This window comes from Cyrtonyx montezumae, unplaced genomic scaffold (assembly GCF_038088225.1).
Source record: "Cyrtonyx montezumae isolate F1298 unplaced genomic scaffold, pur_monq_1.0 scaffold_48, whole genome shotgun sequence".
NCBI classification, from domain to species: domain Eukaryota; kingdom Metazoa; phylum Chordata; class Aves; order Galliformes; family Odontophoridae; genus Cyrtonyx; species Cyrtonyx montezumae.
In genome coordinates this window covers 1,394,982-1,413,242 of record NW_027072054.1, presented here as the reverse complement: position 1 = coordinate 1,413,242, position 18,261 = coordinate 1,394,982, and the positions used below count along the sequence as shown (strand labels likewise).

Below are 18,261 nucleotides of genomic sequence, written 5' to 3'. Positions count from 1 at the left end.
CAAAGAGGGGATGGAGACCTGATGGGTCCTGAGCCCGTGCAATGAAATCCAAACGTAAACCCATATTGAAAGCTGTTCAGTGGGGGCTGTGGTCCCCTTCTGCACAATCCATCCACCCTAGCTCCCCCCAACCCCATACACCTGAGCAACCCCACTGCCCCCCTAACCCAGGACAGGAGGCACCCCCACTCTGCAATCTCCTGCAGCTCCTTCCCCACCCCCATCCCTCTCAACCCCCCACAAATTCACGCTATTCAGTTTGACACATTTCACAGTGATCTCCATTCTTTCATTTTATTAAAAGTTCACTTAAAAACAAAACAGCTCAGTGCCCACTAAACACATCTGTGCGTACACCCACCCCAACCACAACCGTGGTGTGAGGGCAGGTGGGGGAAGATGCTGAGGGCAGTGAGGTCACGGCCTCCCTCCTCCCTCCCCAACCATCCCAACAGGAGAGGGGCACTACAGCCCCCCCCACAGCTCTGAGGACTCTGCAGTGTCACCCTCCTGGTGACGTGGGGTGATGGGAGTGAGCTCAGAGCACTGCTGTGTGCCCCCCCTCAGGGCCTGGGGCAGGATGCTGCCCATATTGCTCACTCACCATCAGAGCCCCTGACAGTGGGCTCTGGATGAAGATGCATCGCCCCCGGGAGGTGTGGGGCACTGCTCAGCTCCGCCCCGAGGGCCCAGGAGGTGGTCATAGTCCAGCTGCCTAAAAAAGTCTGAAATTGGGGGAAAGGTGTCCCTGTGCCCTGCACAGCAGGTCCTGCAGCCCCTGCCCAACTCAGAGTGCTGCTACAGCACTGGGCAGAGCAGATCCCCATCCACAGAGCAGATCCTGCTGTCCTGGAGCAGTGCGGAGAATGGTGGGACCACATCCCAGCCTGACTCAGAACTCATCTCAAAGTCACAGGGAGCTGCTGTGCTGCACGGAGGGGTCTGTGGGAGCCCAGGGCATGGAGCAGGGATGTACCCCAGCTCCACCCGGGGCTTCTTCCCCAGCGGGGTGGGCCGAGGGGATGGCAGCGGGCGCTTCCTGCAGACAGGAGGGGCGTGCAGAGGTCTGTGCAGTTCAGATGGAGCAGCAGTTACTGCCCTGGCTCCAGCAGAAAACCCTGAAGGGCAGCTCCCAGTCAGCCCCTCTGCTTCTGTGGGATCACTGATCCCATCCCTGGGCAGGCAGGATGAGCACTCCTCAGTGTTGGGGAGGGGACCGGCGCTCAGCAGCCCCACAGCCCCCTGCTCACGCCGCTGCCTCTCCTCCCCCAGCTCTGTCAGCACCTCAGCTCCTGCAGCACGTTGTGCTCGAGGCATTAAGTGCTCATCTGTCAGGCAGGACAGCGGCGCCCTGAAAAGAACCATCTGTTAATGCTCCTTCCCAAGGCCCAGCAACACCCTCCCCACGGTGAGATGGAGCTTATCCCCAGAGTGCAGGAGGCTGGGAACCCTTCCCTGGGGAATTTCCAACTGGTGGGGCTCAGTGCCTGATGGTACAGACACACAGGGTTACCTGGGCAGCTGCTCTGTGAAGCTGCTGGCGAGCTGCACGATGACACGATCCACCAAGGTATAATGAGAGTCATCCAGGGCAAAGCGTCTGTGCTGCGGGCTCTGCAGGTGCTGGAAGGAGGAAAAGGTCCTTCAGGGACACTCATCCTTTCACAAGGGGGATGTGTGCAGCCCGTGGGGCACATGGGGCACACAGCCCACTCACCAGACAGACCCACTGCTTGGAAGCAGCACTGTTACCCCAGCTGCCCACAGCCAGGTGTATATGGGAACAGAACAATGAGGAGCTGTGTGTGTACCTAACAGCAGCCCACAGCCCTCCCAGCAGCCAGTAAAATACGTGCTGACACTGCAGGTTGGGCTCTAGAAGCCATGCTGGCGTCCTGCAGGAGATAAAACCCTGTCCTTATCTCTCTGATCAGCCCATGCCCCCCAGCTGCCACGGAGCAGCTCCTCTCACCTTACACACCACATATGGGTTACACCTTGGAGGCACTCCAAGACCCATGGATGAGCATCTCATGATCTCCAGAACCACCACTGGCCCAAGACCAGGAAATCTGAGCAGCTCTGTGGCTTCTGCCTGCAGGGCAGATCCACCCACATCAAGGCCACACGAACCCACCCTCCTTCCAAAGGGAATGCACCAACAACAGCCACATCACGATCACCTACAGCAACACGCAGCCCCCATAGCTGCTGGGATGAGCCACGGCCCAGCAGAGCCTTTACCTTCTGCAGCTCTTCGAACGTCTCCTGGCAGCACTCACAAAATCCTCTCTTCTTCTTCAGCACTGCTGTGGACCGGAGGCTCTTCTCCCCATTGCTGTGCACCAGGCAGCCCTCCACAGCCCTACAAGGTGACAGCAGAGCTCTTCCCTGCCCTCCAGCATGCACCCAGCTGCTGGATTTAGGGCCACGGACACAGCACTGCCTTAGAGCTACAGCTGTTGAGCTCAGAGCAGGGCTCCTCTCACTGCACAAGTGCTTCTGCAAGCTCTGTTAGCCATCACGATTCAAAGCTTGCACCAAAGTGCCTACAACCTACCTGGCCCTGCAGGGATTGGAGAGGCTTTTTGGAGGCTCAAAGGGGCTGGAGCCCTTGGGTGCCAGGAGGTTGAGGCCAGGAAAGCTCTTGAACTGGTGGTGGAAGGGGCGGAACTGCCTGGAAGAAGCAGATGAGGAAGCAGTGGTGGCACAGTCAGAGCTGTCCCTCTGTCAGAGGGGTATCTGACCCTGCAGCCACCTTTAATGTTGTCTTCAGAGCAATTAATTAGTGCTCTGAACACTGTCAGAAACACCGCAGAGATCTGATCCCCCTGGGCTGGGTGCTGTAATCAAGTTACAAGCTTTGACCTCCCGTGCTTCAATCTCTTTCCCTATTTCAAAGCAGATTAAGTGACCTGAGAAGGTCACGTGTGGAATCTGAGCAAGGAAGTAACTCCTGCCAGGTCTCACCGAGCACCTTTTTCCTCCATCACACAAACCATAAGGATTATTTTTCTAAACCCTACTTGTCTCCTCCTGGGGAATGCCATGGAGAGCATCAGCTGCCTTCAAAGTAGGCACACTCTGCCCTGGGGACAGAATATCCACCATCCCACCCATGGAGGAGCAGTAACAGGTTCCTCCCCCAGGAGTTCTCATGTAGTTTGGTTGTGATATTTGGAAAGGTCTCGCTTACCTGCTCTGGTCTTCAACCTTCAAAAAAGGGGGCTTCAGTTTTTCTGCTGGAAAGACAGCTGATTAGGATTGCCAGATTCACAGTCATGGGATGGTTTGAGCTGGAAGGACCTGATAAAGTCCTCTATTCCAACTCCCTGCAGCAAGCAGGACACCCACAGTCCCATTAGGGGCTCAGAGCCCCTCCAGCCCAACCTTCCCTCCCCATTTATTCATTCCCCAACAGAGCTGGACTCATCAGCACGCCTCACCCTGTGAACACCATGCCTGAAAATCTCAGTCCAGAGCTGCTAAAGAAACAAACACCAAGGTATTCCTGCCAGCACCTGCCTGGCCCTCAAACCAGCTCTCCCATGCCCCTAAAGGGAGAGGTTTTGTTTCCTCATCATCCTGCAGCTCAGCCATATTCTCTGCAAAGGAGTTTCAGCCTCGTTGTCCCTGAAGGCAGAACCCAGCTGTCCTCAGCGCTGCGCTCCTCAGCTCTCAGCCCTGAGCTCAGATCAGACGCGTCCTTACGTCACCGAAGCCGCTATTTACGCCCAGGATCAATGTTTGTGCAGAAGTGCTCGTGGCAGAGGGCTGAGTGCTGACAAGCTGTCACCACAAGTCCCCAGAAGAGCTCAAAGTGTGCCATGACCACGAGCTCTGAGCTCAGCAGGCAATCTGCCTTACCTGACAACTTCTCATACCCTTCCCCCAACCCCCCAACACCACCTTTCCCCCAGGACAGGAAGAATCCAGGTTGGATTCTGCTCTACGATGCTCTCCTGTGAGCAAAGTTAACAAGTCCTAAACCAGCTTCCAGCACCACACCTCACTCCTGCAGATGAGAACCTGCATTTCCCAGCCCCCTCCCTGGAAGCATTAGCTCCAGGTTGGTGTCTCAGCTGCACATTTCAGCCTAACAGAAGTGAGTGGGCTGTGAGGAACGTGCTCTCCGCTGGAGGATGTGTTGTACTTCAGAACTCTGCTGGCTGAGCAGCGCCAGCAGCACAGTTGCTAAGTGCCTTGGGATGCTGGGAGTTAAGCTGCAAACTGTGCACGGGGTTTTAAGAACACTGCCTGAAATGAAGGCAGAACGCCCTCAGCTGCACCAGGCCGCAGGCAGACAAGGAGCTGCAAAAACTGTCCAAGAGAAGCTGCCTTGATCCGTCACCATATTTTTTGCCTCTTGAAGTTTCAGACAGGTATTCAAATTCTGAGGCTTTTCCAAGCAGCTCTGAGTGTGAACACGCAGGGAAACCACTTCCAGGCCTACCTCTGTGAGCTCTTGATCCGAGCACGGGGCATTTTGCCTGGAGGAGAGAGCAACAAGTTCACTATGGGAGCCAATGCAGGCAGAGCAGCAATTCCTGATCCCAGAGCAGCAGTGATTTACAGCACTCACCACCACTTCACCACCTCTGCACTGCAGACTGCATCCCCTGCTCCCACCCACTCCCTCCCTCACAGTATTTTGGCTGTCAAGTTGCCTAGATGTACTTAAAAATGAAATCCAGGCTGCTGATCTCATCTTCTGCCCTACTTTCACATTGACCCCTCCACTAGAGGAGCAAGAAGGACTCTACAGAGGTGTTGAGGGGTCTGAGCACTTCCAACTGGGCTGCATTTTGGCCACTCACCTCTGCACTCCACTTCTGTGCTCCCGATACAGCACGCAGCATCTGCTGAGCATACAACAACATTTCTGTGGGGGAGGGCTGTCAAGGAGCTCAGCAAGGCACAGCATCACTACTACACAGTTAATACGCCCGAGAGCAAGCCGAGGAAGAGTGGGCGCTTTGAGGAAGGAACCCCATCTCGTTCCTTGGCTTAAAGCCTCTGCAGCAGTGAGAAACTACCAGGCACTGTTCAGCACGTGGACATTGGAAAGCCCCAACAGATTTGCAACAGTGCTGCAGCTCAGAGCTGACTGCTCAGGAATGGGTGCTCACAGCCTCTGCTGCACATCCAGACAAGCGCAGCCACGGCAGTATGTCACTGTCACAGGACACTCAGGAACCTTTTACTCCAGACCTATTATTAGAAGCACAGTTTCATCATCTGTCTGCCCCATCACCCCTTCCCCATCCATCACTGAGGCAGGAAGCACCTCCAGTGCAGGTCCTCAACCAGCAGCACCTCTGAATTAAAACCCACCAAGTCCTGCTGTTATTACCACCTGTACTTCCAGCTCACTTTAAAAAGTCTCTCTTTGGAATGAATTCAGGCACTGAGCTATTAACATTTCCAGCAGTCGGTATCTTACAACATACTATGGTGAACATTTGCTACAGTGAACATGACAATAGCACGCTCTGTGTGTGCAAAGAGCAACTAAATACCATGTGTCCCTCAGACCTCCTCCTGTCCCCCATCCCACATTCACTGCACCCTTTCTGCACAGCCTCTCTCTAAAATAAAATCAATTTACTGATTCCCAGAAACTGAATTCCAGCATAACAGAGAAGGATACCATCCACATGCACAATCTGGACTCCCCACAAGCGAGCATTGGCGAGGATGCTGCTGCCACTGCAGGTGTCCTGTGCAAACAGAGAGCTTTGTCAAGGAACAGCTATAAGCAGCAATAAACCCAGCTCAGTGGGCTTTTCTCATTGCCCAGTTGAAGAGCCAACGTGTAGGGGTTGTTAACATGTGGGCACAGAAGGAAAGGTTCAAACTCATCTCTACCTACCACAAATCACAGTAGAACGTAGCTCAGATTTTAATTCTTGCTACTGTGTGAGGTTCCCAAGTGGTCACTGACTGACTCCACTGCCCCAGCAATGTGGCTTCAGTTATTTCTAGGCTAAAAGTTCATCTAATTATGGTCCTGTGTTAATAATTCTCCTGCGTGGAGCAACCGGATCACTGGGACAGACCGTAGGAGCAATGAGGGAAGGATGGCGTGGCTCTGTGAAGAAGCACTGCACAGCATTCTGCAGAGCCACCAGCTTCAAAGAATCACTGGACAGAATCATACCTTTACCAGCCCCAATCTGCTCCCCTCAGCAGGGAGGGGCTCTGAAAGCACCTGGCACTGGTTCTGCACTGATCAGCAGTTCTTTGAACACTCAGCTCAAGGAGCCAGGCCACGTGCTGCTCACCTGATTCTTCATGGCCTTCTGCAGCAGCTCCCTTCCTCTGCTGGTCAGGGCCTGCAGAGAAAGCAGCCAAGCATTATGTTCCAGCAAACAGCTCCCAGGCAGCAGCAAGCTGAGGACAACCAGGCTGCCCAGCAACAATGATTTCTAGAGATGCTTGCTCTGCTGAGGAATCTGGCCAAGGCTGCATCTCAAAGACAGCAGGACTTGCATTTCCAGGGAACACAAACCGCAGACATCCTTCACATCCACAGCAGCCAGTCAGCCAAGGCTTGGCTTTTACTGAACAGCTTCAGAGCGAGCCAAGAGGAAGCAGCAGCTTAGCTCCAAAACCCCCTGTGCCAGGAGGCTGGCGGGGGCTAGGGTGTCCTTGCTAGCCCTTCCTGGGGAGCCAGCTGCTGTGCCCTGCACCTGTCAGCACACAACCACAGCCTGCAATGGTTCTGATGCAGATTTATTTTGCTTACATTCCTGTTTTTATTTGTTTTGTTTCCTTTTTTCCCTAGACACCCTTCTGCATTAGGATGGATCGCCTGTTCTGCTGGGAAATAGAGGGATCTGTCAGGTTCCTCTGCCATTTCAGTAGCTATCCATTGCTTGCCAGCTCAAAGCTCTGACGTGCACATGAGGGAGCAACGAAGCACAGACACCAGGAACACTGGTAAAAATGAGAACGGTCGCAATGGGGGAAAAAAAACACACCAGTATTTTTGCTCAGAGCAGCAACAGACACTTTCTGACAATGGTTGTACTCTATAAATCCCTTGGGATAACCTTTGGGGTGGCCTTAATATAAATAGCTCTTACAGTGTCTGGTGGCTTTTTCTGAGGTCTGGTGTGGTTCTCTTTGGAGGAGGAAGACATCGAGCTCTGGGCTTTTGTATCCTCTGAGGTCACACTGCTCCTCTTCTCAGTCCGAGGACTGGCTCTGCTTCGTTTGGCTTCTTTGTTGCTGGACACCACATAGCTGACTTCTTTGCTTAGGAAGCTTTCAGTCACCTGTAGCAAAAGACAAAACAGAACAGCTCTGAAGTACTCCAGCAACACACACAGACCTTTGCACAGAAGGCAGAAGATGAAGAAAGATGCTAGAAACCAAAAGGCCTCATTTACGGCACTAACAACAGGCTCAGCAGAAGCTCAGAGGAAACAGATATAGGGTATGAAGTTCACAGGAGGATACAAATCTGTGCAGCCTGAAGTCACAGCTGCTGAACAAGGACATCCTGCTGCCCCACACAGTGCAGTGCCACAGAAGCATCACTGGCTGCCCCACAGCAGTGACTTATGCTGGAGGAAGAGTGCCCCAAAATCTCCCAGCACAGAGGTTTGGGCAATGACTGCTGGTGGATGGTGCACCCAAATACAGCACCTCCACAAAGGTGGGAGGAATGGGAACTCTGCTAGAAGAGGACTGCATTTCAGGGGGGGGAGACACGAGGAGATGTCTGCTAAGAAGCCAGAGGGACAGTCAAAAGGATTAAGTTATTTCCAATGACTGTGAAAGTGGAACAGAGAAATATCCAACCATTGGGAGAGAGTGTTTCTCAGACTGGAAGACACAAAGTGAAGAGCATTCCTCAGAGGGCTGGCAGCATGACCAGGTGAAGGCAGGAGGAAACCATCACATTAACAATGAATGTATGGTTGAAGAAAAGGGCGAAAAAAGCGCAAGTGAGCCTGGCCAAGAACCTAGACAGCCAAAGCACAACCCTAGGGCAACGACTACAAAATGAAACTGTAAGAGCAAAGATCTCACACCTGCATGTGTAGGACAAGGTTTCCAATTAAAAGAAGGGAGATTTAGAGTGGAAATAAGGATGAAGTTCTTTACAATTGCGCAGGTGAGGCTCCAGCACAGGTTGTCCAGAGAGGTGACGGATGCTCTGGAGATGATCAAGGTCAAGCTGGATGGGGCTCTGAGCACGGATGGAGCTGTGGGTGTCCCTGGCAGTGGGACAGATGGCCTTAAAGGATCCTTTCCAACTCAAACAATTCCATGAAGCAGCGATGGACTTAAACAGATGCTTCAGTGCCAGAAAGGAAATAATAGAAAACAGACAGCAACAGCTCAACCACAGCACAGCTGTGGGCACCTCAGGGTCCCTCTGCTACCAGCAGGGCCACGTCCAGGTGGGCCTGGAGACCTCCATGGAGGAGCCCCCACACTTCCCTGGTCCCTGTAGAAGGGTTCAGTCACCAGCACTGTAAATCATACATTCATCAAGGTTGGAAAAAAAGCAGTAGGATCACCAAGTCCAACTTCAACCCATCCCCACCATGTGGGTTAGGGGACGTCTCCATTGAGCAGCTTAGGTTCAAAGGGACCTCTAAGATCATCCAGTCACAACCCCCTGCCATGAGCTGCCCAGGGCCCACCCAGCCCGGCCATGAATGCTTCCAGTTATGGCTTCTCTGGGCAGGCTGTTCCAGCACCTCACCACCTGCTGAATAAAAAATTTCTTCCCAATAGCTTATCTAGCTTAAAGTCATTCCTCCTTCTCCTATCTATCATTAGGATGTGTAAAAAAAATCGATTCCCTTCAAGTACTGGAATGTTGCAGTGAGGTCTCCCTGGAGTCTCCTCTAAGCTAAACAAAGGAATTTCCCTCAACCTTTCTTTGTAGCAGAGGTACTTCAGCCCTTTGATCGTCTTCACAACCCTCTGGACCTTCTGCCATGGCTCCACATTCTTCCTGTAATGGGGGCCTCAGACTTGGACACAGTGCTCCAGCTGGGACTTCACAAGAGCAGAGGGGAGCAGTCAGCTGCTCTCCCTGCTGCCACCCCTCTGTTGATGCAGCCCAGAATAGCATTGGCCTTCTGGGTTTGTGAGCACATACTGATGGCTCACGTGCAGCTTTTCATCTACTACCTCCAGGTCCTTCCCTGTAGGGCTGCTCTCAAGCTCTTCTTCCAGTCTGTACTTATATCTGGGATTGCCCCATCCCAACACCCTGAACTTGGCCTTATTGAACCTCATGGGGTTCTCATGTGCCCAGTGTTTGAGTGTGTTCACATCCCTCTGTGGTGTCAGCTGCACCACTCAGCTTGGGGTTGTCTACAAACTGCTGAGTGTACACTCAATCCTGTTGTCCTTGTCATTGATAAAGATGCTGAAGAGGTCTCAGATGGACCTCTGAAAGACACTCCTCAGTTCCTCCACTTGGAGGAATTCATTGACAACAGCCCTGTGGCTGTGGCCATCCATCCCACTCTTTATGCAATGCATAGTTCAGCCTTCAAACCCATCTCTGTCCAACTCAGAGGTAAGGACGTTGTGCAGGACCATGCCAGAGGCCTTGCACAAGTCCAGGTGGGTGACATCAGGTGCCCTTTGTCCACCGATGCCATCACTCCACCACAGAAGGCCTCCAGATGGGTGAGGCACAGTCTGCCCTCGGTGACGCTGTACTGTCTCAGGTCACCTCATCTCACAAGTGCCTTAAGGCGCCTTCCAGCACAATCTGCTCCACGGCCTCCCCAGGCACAGAGCTGACACGCACCGGTCTGCGGCTCCTCAAGTCTTCCTTCCTCCCTTCCCTAAGAGCCTCCAGGTGCCACATCTCCACGTTTCCTGACCACGTCCAGGGACAACGACCCCACCACCGCAACCGCGCGGTCCGTACCAGTGCACCACCGCTGCTTCCGAGCGGGAATCTCTCCCAGACGCCAACGTGACCCCCCCGCGCTGAGCAGCGCTCCAGGTCTGCTCCGTCCCGTCCCCCCACAGCCATGGAGGGGGACCCCCGTGCCGCCCCTCAGCACCGGGCAGTCAATGCCCGCGGCCCACTCACCCCCCCCAGGTGCCGGATGACCGCCGCCAGCTCCGTCGCCGCCCACCCGCTGGGTACGTCCAGGAAGAAGGTCCTCCCGCGGAGAGGCCCCGCAGGAGCCGCCATACCGGAGGAAAGATACCGCACGCCGCTCCGCCGCCGCCGTTTAAATTTCCCCCCCCCTCCGCCCCGCTCCTACCGGCGGTCACTACGGTGGCCGTGAGGGCCGCGCGTCCAGCCACAAAGTTTCACCCTCCCCGGCCACCGTAGCTTGTCTTTTTTTTTGCGCATGCGCCACCGGAGAAGTGGTGGGGTTTTTTTGTTTTTGTTTTTTTCCCGCGCCCATCACCGGAAGTTGCTCTGTGCTCCTGCGCCACCGGAAGGGGCGGAAGCGCTGCAAGATGGCGGCGCCCTGCGTGGAGGCGGCGGGGCCGCGCGGGTTCGGAGCCTGGCTGGCGGCGCGGCTCGAGGCGCTGGGCTTGGACCGCGCCGTGTACGGGGCGTACATCGCGGGGCTGCTGCGGGAGGAGGAGAGCGAGGAGGAGCGACTGGAGGCGCTGCGCGGGGTGCTGGCGGCCTGCCTGGTGAGGGGCTGCGCCGCGTTCCGCTGCTGTGCGGGAGGGGGGAAATAACCGCGGGGCGTCGGGAGGAGCGGTGCGGAGGTGCTCGACCAAACTGGTGCTCCCCTGGGGCGTCACGATGGTGGGGTCGATGAGGGGAGAGCTGCGTCCCTGCTCAGCGGGATGTGAGGCGCTGTGTGCTGCAGCGTCACTGTCACGAAGCGCAGGGAGGGCGGGATGGGTGAGGGCGGGAGTGGAATGAGAAGTGACAGAGCCGCAGAGCTCAGTGCTGGGATCAAAGGTGCAGAGTCTGCGTGGAGGCCTTTACCGAGCGCTGCAGCCCACGGGTCAGCCCTGGGCCTGATCTTGTTCAGTGTCTTCATCAGTGCTGTGGACGAAGGGATAGAGTCCTCCTTCAGCAAGTGGAGGCTGGGGCTGACGCGCCAGAAGGCAGCACTGCCATTCAGCAGGACCTGCACAGGCTGAGGGTTGGACTGAGAGGAACACGATGAGGTTCCTCAGTTCAAGCTCCACAAGGATCTTCCTAGAAAACCCCCAAAGGTGACTGGGGGTCTGGGCCATCTTCTACGTGAGGAAGGACTGAGACTGTTCAGTCTGGAGAAGGAGAAAAGAAGGCTGAGAGGGGAATCTCTTCACTGCTTCCAAATACCTGAAGCACAGGAGTTGATGGTGGTGGACTATTTTTTGGTGGTGTGCAGCAATAGAACAAGGGGCAGTGGGCAGAAACTGGAACGCAGGAATTTCCACACTAACACAAGGAAGAAATTCTTTACTCAGAGTGAGGGAGCTTGGTAACAGTGAGGTGGTGGAGTCCCTTTCTCTGGAGATATTCAGGACGTGTGGACTCTCTACTGTAGAGAACAGCGATAGGATGAGAGGAGATGGCCTCAAGATGTGTCAGGGGAGGTTCAGACTGGATATGTGGAAAAGTTATTCTCAGAAAGTGTGGTGATGCATTGACACAGCTGCCCAGGGGGTGGGGGAGTCACCTCTGGAGGTGGTCAAGAACTGGAGGTGTGGCACTGAGGGATGCAGTCCATGGGCACGGTGGGGGTGGGTTGGGCTTGATGATCTGAAAGGTCTTTTCCATCTTTAATGATTCTTTGGTTCTGAATTAATATCCAGAAGTATGAAGTGCTGAGTAGGCACTGCTTGCTGATGCTTAGCAGCAGTCTGCTCAGCTGCTGCCACTGGTTTTCTCCAAATGATCCGTGCTGGAGCATAAAACCCAACGGGACGTGGTCACTGGAATCAGACTTTTGTTCTTGTGGGTAACTGTAATTCTTTAAGTGGCTGCTCACCATTTTAAAACCATTTTTCCTAAAACAGAGCACCTCTTCACTACCTCTCATCACTTCCCCTCTCTGCAGCACCAGCAGTGCAGTTGTTCCTAAAAGAAGTGTGCCTGGACTACCAGGAGGAGCAATCACTAAATCCTGGTGCTGCCATTGGCTGTGTTACATTCTGATCTCCTGTTTTCTCTTGAGTGCTGAGGTGCTGTCTGTGCTGTCACCTGTGCAGGTTTCACATGCATCTGCCTTTCATGCAGTGTGTGTTCCTGGCAGTCCCATGTCTTCCATCTGTTTTATTCTGGCAGGGCTGAGCTTCACTCACAAGTTCTCACTCAGTTTGATTATCTACAGTTTTTCTAAAATGGTTTTTGCCCCTTGGACCCTCTGACTTTCTTTTTCTTGGTGCGTTTTCACTGTATGTGTAGCTGCTGTGCTTATTTCTGTACTGATTCTGAAACAGTTTTCACGTGGTTAATTTGGGGCGCTTCTTTCCAACTCTTCTCTCTTTGATCTATGTACAGATTCCAGGTTTTCTTTTTGTTTGCCTTTGCCATCTTCACTAAAAGAAATTTCATGCAGCCTGTGTGCTCGCGTCCCAGTTCCTCAGCACTGACCCTATCAGGCATTATCTCTGAGTTTATTCAAACTTACACATTTCAAATCAAGTTTCGTTTCTGTTCCGCTTTTCAGTCTCAGTCTCTGGATCACTTTGTCCTTGTGTATTTTCCAGTTATTTTTTCTTGTGTTACTAACCTCTAAAATGACAAAGTTCCTCAATCTTTTGGAAATTCAGTTACCTGTCCACAGCTACCTGATCTGCAGCAGTGTTTGGAGCATTTATTCTTTGGCTCTGTACACGGAAAGTGAGTGTCCCTTAGGCTGTTAGAGTCCTTATCCAGGCAGTGGTGAGATAGGAGTGTTATTCAGTGAATGCTCTGCGTGCTGTGGTGGTGCCTCTTTTCTTCTTTCCATGTCGACCGTTGCGTTGTATTTCTTTTCTGTCGTGTCGTTCACATCCATTTGCATGCTGTCATCTTGGTCTTTACTTATTCCTTTCAGAAGATGAACTCCCTGAGGCATCATGTTTCAGGAACAACAGGAATGTCTTATTTTTGTGTTCTTCTCTCTTGATATGCTACACTGGTACACAAATGATTTGATACTGCTCACATTCTCATTAATGGGTACAGGTATCTGCCATCGTTTTCAGATTCCTTGCAGTTCACTTTCCTTCCTGCCTACTGCTGTTCCTTTGTCATTCTTTACCCAGTTTTCATCCTCCTGGATACTGAAACCAGGCCTGTGGGGAGTGTGTCTTTCCTGGCTGAACATAAAGCTGCTGACCACTTTCCCAGACCTGATTCCAGTGGGCTCGTGCTCCCAGTGCTTAGGGCAGCCCATCCACCAAGTGGAAATGGAATCGCAGGGATTGCGAGGGACCTCTGGAGATCATTAGGTCTGTGCTTGCATGCTCAATCTTAGCAGGCTGGGCATCATCCTGCCCTCTGGGTTTACTCTGCTTAAAGGCAAATTGTTGTCTTAACGTGGTGTGCGGCCCTGATGTGAGTCACAAACCCTTCATCCTTTTGCTGTTTTGCACATCGCCTGCTCTCCCAATGCTCGAGCATCCCACACGTCTGTCCTAACAGTGTCTCCCCCTCACCCAGGGACCCCCTTCCCTGTGCTGTGCTCCTGGTCTTAATTCTTGGTGCTTTGTGTGATGGTATCACTGTGTTGGTTCTGCTGTCACCTCGCTGTTACTTTGTGCTTAGCTATGGGAGGTCTGTGCAGGGTTTGGTGTGCTGTCTTTGAGATGCCCAGTGCGTGTCAAGCTGGGTAAGGTGGGGAAAGACAGACAGCTGAGGCCTAGCTACGGCATGCCTTCACTGGAAATTTTCTTGTGGGCAGAGGGTATGGAGCTACCTGCAGTCTTCAGAGCTTGCCATAGGCACAGACAGGGCAGGCAGAGGTCATGGGCAGTAGAACAGGTCTCATTGGGTCATCATTGCTTTGCTGCCTAATTTGACCCCTACGCTTAGTAGTGCTGCTGCTGAAGGAAAGCAGGAAGGCTGTGCTGTCTGAGTAGGGATCAGGGCTGCCTCTCGTCCTGAGCTGAGCCAACAGGTGTGTCTCGTGGCGCGCATTGTGCTGCTGCCCCCAGGTTAACAAAAGTTGCACTGTGCATTTAATGGCAGATTTCACGTGCGAGCTGTATCACCTGGGCCTGCTGGTGGGTGCTCTGAGCCTTGGCAGCTGGTACTTGTATCTGATTTGTGCTTCTTTATAGCAGACCAGCTCTGTTCTAAGACTGAGAAGTCTCTTTTCCCCCCACTAGGAAGAAGATGTCTTAAATGATGTTTGCAGGGAAGTAGTCGAGAAGTGGTCTGAATCTCAGATTGTCGACGCCAAAGAGGAAAAAGAAGGTAGTGTCACTGCTCGCTGCACCTTTCCGTGTGGTATGAGTACTGCACGGGGCTGTGCACAGATGAGAGCTGTGCGTTTGCTCTGTTAGGAGTTAAGCTCAGTGCTGCTCGTTGTTTGCAGAGCTGACAGAGCTGACTTATTTCTCGTTGCTGTGGCTTCTGTACTGCCTTGTCTTGAAGTACGAACCGAGGCTGAGTAGTTTATCTTGGGGCTCCCACTGTGCCACTAGTGTTGTGCTGCTCTTCGGGCTTATAACCCTGCAGAGGGAAAAAAGTGTTTGTTTATTTTTTTCTCCTCTGGATCACAACGAAATCCCACACTGAGAGATGTGCAGGTTTTAAGTGTAGCATATGGCTCAGTAATCTTCCAGCTGCAGGGCTGTGTGTCACGATGCAGTGTCCCTTTTGGCTGGAGCCCTTTTTTGTTTGCTTTGCATTTTTTTGCTGGCTGTGGTGCAAGCAGAATGCTGTCACTGCCCGATGCTGTGCTGCAAACTGTTGTCCCCATTGGGCCCTTATGATGAGCCCCGCATTTATGTGGCACTTCTCTTGACCAAATCTCAGAGTGACAGCACACAGCTGCTGAGTGTCTTTGCCTAAAAGTTCATGGAAGCAGTCTGTCCTTGGCCTGGCTTTGCCTTTGGCTGAGGACAGGAAGATATGCTAGTCTGTGCATTAAAAAAGTACCCCCTTTTTGTAGCCAAGAGACAGGAATTGCTGGAGATGCTGCTGGACGCAGTAGATGAGGCACAGCAAATGAGGGATTTTTCTTATTTGTCCCAGAAAGATGGGAGCAGTATGTCCTTCTAGCTCGGTTGTTAGAAAGGTGACTCCACGGAAGGATACGTCCCAATTGAGGTCCCACAGCAGCAGTGTTGGAGCTTGATCTCTAACATTTCTTTCCAACCTAAGGCATTCTGTGCTTCTGTGTCAGTACCCACTTGTAATTTCTAGAAAACACATAACAGGGTGTTCACTTTTGGTAGAAAAGTGAAATGTTTGAAACCCCAAACCTGAATTGTCCAGCTTTTAAATGGAGCAGAAAAGCAAAACTGTGTGTGAACGTGGCATGGCAGCTGCCAGCAGGGCCCTCAGTGCTGGGGTGCTGACTGCTGCTCCACATCTTTTTTTTTGGCAGATGAGGTCCAGGCGATCACCAGCATGATGGAGAAGCAGGCCAGGATCATCGTGAAGCCAAAGGAGATCTCACAGGAGGAGAAGCAGAGGAAAGCAGCCCTCCTGGCCCAGTATGCCAACGTGACGGATGAGGAGGAATATCCTTTTCCTGTTTGAAAAGCTAGGAAGGCAATTTTAAACAGTGTCTAGGGGAGGAATTGGAGAAGCTTGTCTGTCTTTTTCCCAACAAAGCAGCTTCCGTGGAGGAAAGCATGGAAGGTCCCAGCTTAGGGAGTGCTGAGTGCAGGTGGGAGTTAAACATTGGGTTTTTTGCTTATTTTGTGCTCAATCATCAGTGTTAGTTTTTAGCTTCTTGCTCCTGGCCTGCTTGAACTGTGGTCTGATGCGTTTTATCCAACTGTGACTACAGAGGCCCAAATCCATGAGCAGTGTTCACTGTTCCTTAATTCTCCCACTGGCGACGATGAACAGGACGGCTCCACTGCGCCAGCAGTGAATATTGGATCAGAGAAATGTATCCTTTGAATTCTCAGTGACTTGGGGGAGGGTGGCAGCATGTGCTGTGAATCTCCCATTCTTTCTGAGACTGATCCTGTCATTTCCCTCCTTTACTCCCTCCTTTCCTCTCCTGTCCTCTCTGAAGCTCCACATAATGTTACCAATGCAGATAATTCTCCCAAACATCAGTTTGATTCTGAGTGGTGTCCAGAGAGGTAAATCGTGTCAGGAATTGTTCTAAGTGAAATAGAAACAAGACTGCTGGGGTGCACCTATGGGCGTGGCTGCCCGAACCAAAGACCCCATGTTTTTGTTGGTGTTATCGGGGACGTTCCTGCTGCTTTCCAGATGGCAGGTTTCAGGTGGAAGCAGGTTTTATCACAGCAGGAGCAAGAGATTCTTTTTCCTTTCTCCCTTCCTCATTTTACTTCCAGATTCCTCACCTGCTTGGTGAGAAAGCAGAAAGGGGAGTCAGAAACACTCCTTTTCTTTGTGCAGCACCTTTTGTAGAGCTGGTGGCTGCGGGATTTCTCCCCCTGCAGATCTCTCGGGTGAGAAATGAGCAGCTGAGCTCTGTAGGTGGATCGTGGCTGATCCTATAGAGTCAGTGTACAGCCCCAGAACACCAAGAGGAAGCCGTGTGTTCAGAGCACGTTGTCTGCCCTTAGCTCGCTGCCAGCGCTGTTCCGAAACACCAACGTGGAGGATGTGCTGAACGCCAGGAAGCTGGAGCGGGAGCTGCTGCGAGATGAGTTCCAGAAGAAGAAGGAGCAAGACAAACTGCAGCGAGAGAAGGACAAGTTAGCCAAGCAGGAGAGGAAGGAGAAGGAGAAGAAAAGGACACAGAAAGGAGAGCGGAAGCGATAGCTAGCTGGGTTTGCTCGTTGGACTCTTAAGGGGATACTGTCAGTTATAAATATGGTGTGTTTAAAAAGCAGCAGAATTCTGGGCACGTGGCTGGTGACCGGTCCTTTGGGGGCGTTCCCTTTATTTTACGTAGCAAAAAAAGAATTTCAAGCACCTCTTAAACTCAGATTTTGCCATGTGCTTGTGGTGTCAAATGTCCCAGTCATTCTTGTGGCCACTGTTGTACCAAAGAAACAGTGAAGTGATGATGTTTGTGTTTCAAATTGATCAGTTTTACTTCTAACTACTTAAAGCAAAGCAAGGGGTAGAAAAGGGCTTCTGAATGGGCTGCGTCCAGGGGCTGCAGCAGCAGTGTGTTGTGATTGGAGAACAGAGCAAAGCCCCTTTGTGACACGCAGTTAAGGACGTGCTGCTACAGGATGAATGTCAACTTACACTAGCCTTGAAAAATGTATTTGCAAATACATTCATTTGTGCTGCCAGGAACAACGCTACGTTTCCATTCTGGCTGAAAGAGCAGGGTTTGACTCTGCCCTCAGCAAGGGCAAGTGCTGTTCTGCAGCAAGAGAAAGGAAATCACATGAAATATATATGAGCTCCAGCTATGAGACTGCTTCACCCACAGACTCTTGATAAGGGAAATGCGCAGTGATTTGAGTCAGCTAGAGCAGGAGCAAATTGGTCAGGCCCTCGTGCTGTTCTGAAACTTGATGCTGGTAGCTGGAAAATGGTGCTCCGTGATGTTCTGTGTGGGTGAACATCGACTGTTATTTCTACAGTAGCTGCCAGAGCAAATGCTTTAATGCAGGCTGTGACCGCTTTGGATGCTCTGGCCTTTATGAGCAGTCACTCCCATCTGGCCCAGCCCCACTCAGGAGCTGTATGGAGGGGCTGAAGGTTTCTCTCTCCCCACAAGGGCTCATTAGCTGCCATTTCCAGCCTTCGTGGCAGCGTTGCCTGAACTCCTGTGTGTGTGGAGGAAGGACCTGTGGTGCTTCCAGGAGCACGGGGGAACTGCTGCTCCTCATCCCTGTGCTGCTTTGTGTTCTGGCCACTGTGTTCAAGTGCTGGCTCCTGGCAGCAGGCAGCTCCTGGCCTGGCAGTGGTAACTGCCCCTATTGCCCACCTTCAGCACCAGTCTGATTTAGGGGTAATGCATCCTATTTAACTATTTTTGCAAGTGTGAGTATCTGCTTTATCTTTGGACTTGAACAATAAAGCTGGCTGGCCAAGAAGCTGGGCTCCTCTCTGTGTGTGTGGTGGCAGTGACAGCCACAGGGCCTGCCCTCGTGCCGTGGCCCACACCCACACTTTCTTTTGCCCAGCAGCAGTATTTCAGAGGGCTGAACCACTGCTGTTCCTCTCATTCACACCTCTTCCCCTGGCCCTGTAGGGCAGGAATGGAA

At 52.4% G+C, this 18,261-nt stretch overlaps 2 protein-coding genes across 2 annotated transcripts; one reads left to right on the top strand and one right to left on the bottom strand.

Annotated features, from left to right (window-relative positions):
• Positions 1-669: 669 nt before the first annotated feature.
• Positions 670-10,348, bottom strand: DBF4B (DBF4B-CDC7 kinase regulatory subunit). Its single transcript, XM_065747699.1, has 12 exons — positions 10,310-10,348; positions 10,079-10,252; positions 7,089-7,280; positions 6,285-6,335; positions 5,651-5,720; positions 4,818-4,882; positions 4,454-4,490; positions 3,197-3,239; positions 2,561-2,677; positions 2,245-2,365; positions 1,514-1,623; positions 670-1,351 (listed from the first exon to the last, which is right to left on the bottom strand). The coding sequence occupies exons 1-12, from the start codon at positions 10,346-10,348 to the stop codon at positions 799-801; spliced, it is 1,572 nt and encodes a 523-aa protein (XP_065603771.1). The 3' UTR covers positions 670-798.
• A 110-nt stretch (positions 10,349-10,458) lies between these two features.
• CCDC43 (coiled-coil domain containing 43) lies at positions 10,459-17,943 on the top strand. The gene is made up of 5 exons (XM_065747627.1): positions 10,459-10,641; positions 14,266-14,353; positions 15,492-15,627; positions 15,946-16,004; positions 16,668-17,943. The coding sequence occupies exons 1-5, from the start codon at positions 10,459-10,461 to the stop codon at positions 16,853-16,855; spliced, it is 654 nt and encodes a 217-aa protein (XP_065603699.1). The 3' UTR covers positions 16,856-17,943.
• The last annotated feature ends 318 nt before the right edge of the window (positions 17,944-18,261 follow it).

What these genes read in the sequence shown, in the direction of transcription:
- DBF4B (XM_065747699.1), bottom strand. Translation starts at nt 10,348, where the DNA reads ATGCGCAAAAAAAAAGACAAGCTACGGTGGCCGGGGAGG. An exon ending in AAGGTTGAAGACCAGAGCAG is followed by an intron (nt 2,678 to 3,196) that starts GTAAGCGAGACC and finishes TGCTTCTTCCAG; the next exon opens with GCAGTTCCGCCCCTTCCACC. An exon ending in TTCACAGAGCAGCTGCCCAG is followed by an intron (nt 1,352 to 1,513) that starts GTAACCCTGTGT and finishes GGTTCTTTTCAG; the next exon opens with GGCGCCGCTGTCCTGCCTGA.
- CCDC43 (XM_065747627.1), top strand. Translation starts at nt 10,459, where the DNA reads ATGGCGGCGCCCTGCGTGGAGGCGGCGGGGCCGCGCGGGTTCGGAGCC. An exon ending in AACGTGACGGATGAGGAGGA is followed by an intron (nt 15,628 to 15,945) that starts ATATCCTTTTCC and finishes TAATTCTCCCAC; the next exon opens with TGGCGACGATGAACAGGACG. An exon ending in GAATATTGGATCAGAGAAAT is followed by an intron (nt 16,005 to 16,667) that starts GTATCCTTTGAA and finishes GCTCGCTGCCAG; the next exon opens with CGCTGTTCCGAAACACCAAC.